The 8,011-nt window shown below is 29.8% G+C and overlaps 1 protein-coding gene across 1 annotated transcript; it reads left to right on the top strand.

The window, feature by feature from the left end:
* The first annotated feature begins 3,197 nt into the window (after window positions 1-3,197).
* LOC123275215 (NF-kappa-B inhibitor cactus-like) lies at window positions 3,198-7,595 on the top strand. Its single transcript, XM_044743181.1, has 3 exons — window positions 3,198-4,061; window positions 4,135-4,490; window positions 7,110-7,595. The coding sequence occupies exons 1-3, from the start codon at window positions 3,610-3,612 to the stop codon at window positions 7,502-7,504; spliced, it is 1,203 nt and encodes a 400-aa protein (XP_044599116.1). The 5' UTR covers window positions 3,198-3,609; the 3' UTR covers window positions 7,505-7,595.
* The last annotated feature ends 416 nt before the right edge of the window (window positions 7,596-8,011 follow it).

Below are 8,011 nucleotides of genomic sequence, written 5' to 3'. Positions count from 1 at the left end.
TAAAGGAAAATAAGCAAATTAAAATTTAGAAGATTTACTTAAATTTTAAGTAAAAATAAAAATTTGTTTTCGATCTGTGCTGAAATGAAAAACTGACCTTTAAGTTATTAAATTTAGTGTTCAACAATTTTATATTAAAAATAACTTTTTTTCAGTGAAAAATAACAACCACAACTAAAGAAAAACAAATGTATTAAGTTATTCTCGAATGAATGATAAGTTTTTAACGATAACTGTGATAATGCGCTTTAATTCCCACTTACTCTCATTTATACAAAGTTCCATTAAGATTTTCAATGAAATCTTTACATTGAATCGCAGTTTTTTTTATACGTGAATAGTAATAAAGGAAAAGATTGTTTATTTTTATTATTTCAAGTCTTTGGTTGTAAAAAATTCTAACGTCAATGCTATATGTATATTGTTTAATTTAAAAAAAAATATCCTTTGTAAATAATTTCGAGTAAGTGTTAAAACTAAAAATCTGTAATTTAAAAAGAAGCAATGAATAAAATGTGTAAAATTACGAGTAAAAGTTCTGAATGTATAGTGGGAAAACTTAAATATAAAGACAATATTTGTAAATTTTAAATCGTATATGAAAATATACAAGTAAGGAAAAAATAACTTTTACACTCCATATGGCAGCTAGGGACATAAACTTTAAATAATACGTGAGCCGGGTTCAAGTATATTTTCCGACATCGTCTGTGTCTAGTCTATGTACTTTACTAGTCCCTCATAGATTGTGTACACTCCGGCTTTATTAGATTCCTCGGGCAGATGCTGGTGGCACCAATAGAACAATGGATCATCCTGGTGGTATATTTTGCAAAATACCGTAAAACTGTATGGGGATATCCCAGACTGGAGTGGGAGTTCAGGCCAGAAAAGTACTATATACTACTAGTCTTACTTCTAAGGGTAGTTGGTGTAGTTTATTCGAGAGACCCGAACGTTTATTTCATCACAGAACTAGTGAGGTGCTGGTCGCATGTTAAGTAGCTTCTGTGAATCTTAAACTTAAAGTTATTCATCGTGCGTTTTTTAGTCAAACGGTATCTTATCATTTTTAAGTTATATATTTTTAAACATTATTTTAACAAGTGCTCTGTTTTGTGCCAAACTCTAATTGGTAAGTGTGATTAGATAAAATTTATAAATAAAGTGTAGATATATTTAATTTTAACTACTGGTAATTCTATTTTGTAGAAAATTGATATACTTTTATTAATAACAGCGTTAAATATAATTTAAAAAATTTTATTTCTAATTGATATGTGTGTAATGTCCGGGAATTTTTATTATTTTATCTAAAATTCAATTAGATAATTTAATGTCACATGACGTGACAAAAATTTTATTTTAAAAATTTTTGTAACTTTTAATTACTCAATTGTCAGTCAATAAAAATAAATCGCTAATTATTCTTATACATATTTCGAAATTGCTCAATCACTAATGTCAAATTTGACAAAACATAAAACCGAAATAAAATTATATATATTTTTTGATCTCATAATAATTGGTATTTTATTTATAAATAAAATTTATCGTTTTTGGAATTCTTGATACAATTTTTAATGGAAAGTACGTCAGAATAACTAACATACCATAGATAAAATAAATATTTTATGAGAGTGTGTCACGGTAACGTTTAATCAGTTGTCTAAATTCAAAATTTTTTAGTTTATACAATCATTTTAAATTTAACGTCATATCACAAAAGTTGTGTTTCCCCCGGCGTTAAACAATATTCTATTTACCGACGATATCTTAATTCAGGATTTTCCCGACATAATCATTATTGTCTTCATTCGTTTTCATTTTATAAAAAATGATTCCTATATATAACAGTACAAATATAAATTACTATTTAAAGAGGAAAGTTTAAACAATTAATAACCTACTCCGTCACAGTTTGATTTTTTTCAATGATCAGTCGTAATCGATCTACTTAGCAGACCTACGTACGCTCTTATCGTTATCATACAATCTTTAAATTAAACGTGCAAAAAGTTTTCTCATATCAATCATTATCAAATTAATTATTTACTTATAACTTTCTCATAATCTCAGAATATAATAATAATCAAAGGTGGGAATTTACCGAAATTTGGTCAGGGAAAATTTTCATTACTTTATTACAATATGTACTTAGGTAACTGATTGTAAGGATTATAGTCCCATATGGCATCCCTTTAAGTTCAAATAAACTTTGGGAAAAAGTTACAGTACGGGGAAACCCATACTTACCCTCAGGTAATAACTCAGACCAGGAAAATAATATTAAATAATTCTTCTACCAACCACTTTTAGCGCTCAAGTACTTTACAAGTACCATGTGCTCCTAAGAGTTTATACCTGAAAAATACCTAATTATATGTTTGTACTTAATTCTTACATTCAAATACTGTGCATAATTACATAATCTTCAGAATAGCAGACGTCTTAATTATGGGAAATTCCAATTTAAGTACAGTCTAGCCAAAAAAATTTTTTTTTAAATTCAGGAAAATTATTTTTTAGAATTTGTATTTTTTTACTACAATTCTTTTCAATTATTAAAATTTTATTTTTTTATTTTTACAAACAAAAAAATTGTTTACTCATTATTTTTTGTTATTTTTATAGAACATAAAAAAATTTTTAAATTATAAATAAATAAATTAAAAGAAAAAATTTATGAAAAAATTTATGAAAAAAAAAAAAAAAACTTAAAAATTTGAATAATTTTATCAATTTTACAGTGGACTCGATTTTTCTCAATTCGACAAAATTGAAAAAATTTAAATACTAACTTTCTTTTTTATTATTTTAATTTGATGAAAAAAAAATTATTTAAAAATTTATGCATTATTGAATATTTTTTCAAACAAATGGACGTCTTCTATTTTAAGTAACATATAATTAGTTGATTTTCCAATCGATAAGACAATGTCTTACTATACTCGTGATATTACTTCAAACTTGAATAGATACCAATTATCCTCATTTGTATAAATGTCCTATTTTGTACAAAGTTTGTGAAGTTAATAGGTTTTAGTCAAGTTACAATCAAATCTAACAATCAGTCTCGGAGGCCAAATCGGGGTTTTCCCTTCATTTACCAGTAGTTAGTACTTCGGCCAGCGGCGGCGCTGCTTTTCATTAGTTGGTCTTCCATTACAAGTTCACACGAGTGGGTTTTCAGGCAGTCTGTTGTCGAACAGCACCAAGTTTGTTTCTTGGACGTGGTTGTAAAAAATTAAAGTGTGTTCTTTAGTAGTGAAATTAAATTCAACATAATAATAACAATTATTGTTATTGTCATCATACTTTTTTATCAATAATTAGTAATAATAAGCAAATAATACGAACCGAACGAACTAGAATTGCGAAACGCAAATGCTTCTCGCCTTTCTAGCCACCGTGGACTTTCATAGAAGCCATTTATTTAAGTGCGGTTATAAATTATTTAAATAATAATAATAATACGAATGAACGAACAGCTGATGTGCCAACGTCACTAGAATTTTAATAAACAAACAATTTATAAATAAAGTACTAGTAGTTGAACAAGTGATTGAGCATTTTTAATATTTTAAAATAAGATAAAAACTATTTACAATGTGGAGACAATCAGAAGGAAAGCAATCAACAGACAAGCATGTTACAGATATCGAGAAAAAAACAGCGGATCAGGACTCGGGGACCATTGACTCGGGTTTCATATCGTCAGCTAATTTAATTCTGAGTTCCACGGATCTCAGCAGCGAAAATTTATCGTCTTACATCGACGAAGGACAGGAAGCTGTGGACGCTCCATTCTCAAAGAGCGAAACTGCCGTCAAAGATTCTACTGCTGTTGATAGTGGCCTTGATCTTAGTATCTGTGAGAGTTTGAGTATGAATTTGCAACAAGTGTCCCTTAATCCTCTGCAAGAGAAAAATCAGGCGCAATCAGAGCCTGCGCTTCAGCCAATTGGCGACAAAGAAAATGATAATGTTACGGAAAAATCACTTCCCATGGAAGTGGAAAAATGGAAAATATTCTATGGACAGAACAGCGATGGTGATACGTAAGTTTAATCATTTTTAATTATATATATGTTTGAAAAATTGTAAATTAATATTTTTTATTAATTATTTTAGGCAATTACACGTAGCAATTATTTACGGATGCTTTGAAGAGGCTGCTTGGAAGCTGATTGAAATGGTGCCTCACCCTTGTCTTTTAGACATTCAAAATGTCTATAGACAGAGTCCATTACACTTGTCCGTGCTGACAAACCAAATGAGAATCACACGGCGTCTCATACTCGGGGGTGCAAATCCAAGTATTCAAGACAGCGAAGGCAACACACCGCTTCACTTAGCTTGCTCAACAGGAGATTTATCATCAGCTTACGCGCTGACCGAGCCTCTCTCAAACTTTGAGCGTTCATACCTGGGTCCTCACTGCCGTATTCCTGCTTTACCACAAGATTTAGAACAACGAAATTTTAAAGGTACGTCGAGTTCTTATTTCTTTTCAAAGTTTTAAAATTTCTATTATTAAGAGCTATAAACTTTCTATTTAAACAACTTTTGTTTTTCTCCCATCTTTCTACCTGGGTTCAATTTTTTCCGGTAAAACTAACTAACTAAATTTAGTTAAAAGTAGTTACACAGAGCAAAAAGTGTGTAACAATTTAATTATTTTTCAGGAAATAATTTTATAAAAGAATTTTTTTTTTTATAAATCCTATTCACACAAGTGAAAAGAATAATGTATACAATTAAGTGTGGGAAATTCCCGACTATACGATGCCTAACGGAATGATGAAACCCACAGTAGTTATATTTTCGATCTTCAACGTGTCTTACGGTTATTCATTTAATACTTATAAATTTCATCATTGCAACAATTATCCTCATCATCATTATTATTACATCTACTGAAAATTTTTAGTGTAAAAATAATACACAATTTTGAGTTATAAAAAAGCAATTACTGATTAGTTTCAATATATTATCACTGAATAATGGCATTTGCTCCATAAATATTCGTTATCTATTAGTTTAATGTCCTAACAGCCTTTTAATATTAACATTACAGTGAGTGTGTATCTGGTGGCTTATAATATAATAGCCTGGCTTATCATATTTGCAACCTTCGGACCACGGAATTCCCACATTGCGTCACTTTGAATAATAATCGAGTTAATTATTTACCAAGAAATCGAGTTTTATAGCGTTTGTCGTATGTAGTATCAAACAATACGCATATTGTCACAATAAAAAATATTAAATACTTATGGTAATGAAAACTCGATTTCAAGATCAAATTTCTGCTATAATATAGATATATTGCATCTAACAGCGACGCAATGGCTCTCCAATCGGCTTAGCAAAGCCAATGCCAATGTCCGGCCTCGATTTCACTTACTCTTGCACTCATTATATTTGTTAACGTCTATTTACCCTCTCACTAGACTGCTACTCGTTTCCACTTTAAATGCCAAGGACCCGTTCATCAGTTCCGTGTTCTTTTAATTCCTCGTATTCCCACTTTTTTTCTTAGAATTTTATCTTCGGTTGATTGGAGTGACAAATTGTCTTACAAACCTAGATAACTCTTTAAATAAAATTCGTCATAACGAAAACACTTGTTTCTAATCTGTATCGGATGATTTTTTTTATCTTTTTAAATTCAAAACGGATTATATTATTTAAAACAATATGTTGCAATTTCATTATTGATATCATTGTGATTATTTAAATATTTGCTAGCTTATAAATTGTTTATTTAATGAGTGAAATGAAGAGAAAGAGGATACACGTATGTGGGGCTTGGGGAAATACGTGATACACAATTTATGATGAAGAATTTCGCTCGACGGAGGCTCTTTCGGGTTTCCCCCGGTTAAACGAGCGAGACTTAATGCTGTCATAAAAAATTCCACCATTAAACTTTTCTTTTTTTTTTTTTTTTTTTTTTTTTTTTATTGTCTTTTGGTTTATTTTTATAATAATCGTTTATATTTATTTAACAAAAAAAAAAGAATAGAACTAAACAGGATTTGGAGTTTTTTTTTTTTTTTTTTTTTTTTTTTCTTCAGTATTTTAAAACTTTTAATTTTATAAATTTCAGCGCTAATAATATAAATGCTACATGAGCAATAAAGTAGCGGTTAATAAAAATAACTTAAAATTTACGATAGCAAAATTAATTGCGAACAGAGAAGTAAGTCGTCTGGGTCTGGGAAGTTACATCACGCGACGATGAGACAGGCCAGATGTTTTAGACGTTTTAAAATACCTGTAGGGTTATTTGCGCCCGCGCTCGTCGGCATTCTTGACTTGGGAAAGCCCCAGCACTAGCGTAGAAGTCGGTGGATCATACTCGAGTATGCTGTACTATCTCTTCCTACTCGCTTTCCAAATTTAGCATTCTCACATTGTATTGTTGTAAATAAAACTTTCTCAACGGTATTAACATACTCAGAAAAATGTTATACGCACTATAAATAATTCGTAATGTAAATTTTTCGATTAAAAATTTATGCGCCATTGTAGCGAACACAAACATTCCGATGATTTATTTTAGTATAAACTTTGATCCTAGCGGACCTAATTTGAGAAGCTTGGAATATTAGCCAGTCTTCCGATAATGAATCACCATGTCTTCCTAGTTCTATCTATAAACCATCTTAGCGATGCGGCTGAACTATTTTTAAGAAAATAAGCGCCAGAAAAAAATACCTAGCGGTTTAAAATTATACTTTTACGTAAATACTCGATGCAATGATGATGATGATGATGATGATGATGATGATGAAAATAATAATAACCAAGCATTTAATGTCTGCGAAAATAAATATGCGAATTAATTAAATTTTTCGGGATAAAAATAATCGTCTGTGCTGACGATAGTGAGTTTGAAAAAATATTGGAAGTACGCCATGAAACGTAAGAGTCGCGATATCTTTTCGTGAGAATATGAATGGGTATAGAAATAACTTCCCAACAGACGCCACCAGACAGTCATTTAAAGTTATTAGTTTTATTTATTCATCACAGAAATACCTAACTGTGGTACTTATGCGTACTTATTTAACTAACTTTATTTATATTTTATTTTTTAGGACAAATGTGCATCCATATTGCCGCTAAAAAGAATCACGTAGACATTATGCGATTGTTATTACGGCTGGGAGCCAATCTTGAAGCAAGAGAAGGACTGGGAGGCAAAACAGCGCTTCATATCGCCATTGAATCCAACTGCACGTCGGTCTTAAACTTTATACTGGAAGAATGCAGACCTTGTTTTGATACTCGAAACTACGCTGGAATAACCGCCTATCAACTAGCCGCGTGTATTAATAAGCAGATGGCAAACAGACTGGTACAATTCGGTGCCGATCCCAAGTTTAAAGATGAATCTGACTCAGATTTAAGTGATGAATCGGAAGATGATGAAGAGATATATGTAACTGAATTTCCAAGGCATAGACGTCAAGATTATAGACTCACTGTATAAAAAAAAAAAAAAAAAATTATTTAACTTAGGATAAAATTATTAATTTTCTGTTAAAGTTAAAAGAGGGATTTACATTAACGTAAATTGATAATTGATACAATGACATTTAGTATTTTTGAGTATTTGATATAATTTTGATTTAAGACCAGAACTATCATCTCTGGCGTCAGAGTTTATTGGAAATATCACTGTATTTATAAATCAAACATAATACCAAAATTAATTTTTTGGTATTGCGCTCTTTCTTGTTTGCGTTTTTATTTTACAGTGATAATAAATATATATATTTTTTTAAACTTCTAATTGAGGATAAAAGCATTAACTATTATAAATAGCAATCGCTTATTATTTTGTTATAGATATATTAATTACTGTGATTGAAACAACACTTAATCATAATTTTCTTGATACTTGATTCTATTGTTTTTTATGTAATTCTTAATATAATTCATTTATTTTATACTTTCACCAATTAAATCATTTTATTTATCATAAACTTCAGTAATT

Source organism: Cotesia glomerata, linkage group LG1 (assembly GCF_020080835.1).
Source record: "Cotesia glomerata isolate CgM1 linkage group LG1, MPM_Cglom_v2.3, whole genome shotgun sequence".
Classification (NCBI taxonomy): Eukaryota; Metazoa; Arthropoda; class Insecta; order Hymenoptera; family Braconidae; genus Cotesia; species Cotesia glomerata.
The sequence above is the reverse complement of the archived record's forward strand: the minus strand, read 5'-3'. Positions and strand labels throughout refer to the sequence as shown.

What these genes read in the sequence shown, in the direction of transcription:
- LOC123275215 (XM_044743181.1), top strand. Translation starts at nt 3,610, where the DNA reads ATGTGGAGACAATCAGAAGGAAAGCAATCAACAGACAAGCATGTTACA. An exon ending in CAGAACAGCGATGGTGATAC is followed by an intron (nt 4,062 to 4,134) that starts GTAAGTTTAATC and finishes TAATTATTTTAG; the next exon opens with GCAATTACACGTAGCAATTA. An exon ending in AGAACAACGAAATTTTAAAG is followed by an intron (nt 4,491 to 7,109) that starts GTACGTCGAGTT and finishes TTTATTTTTTAG; the next exon opens with GACAAATGTGCATCCATATT.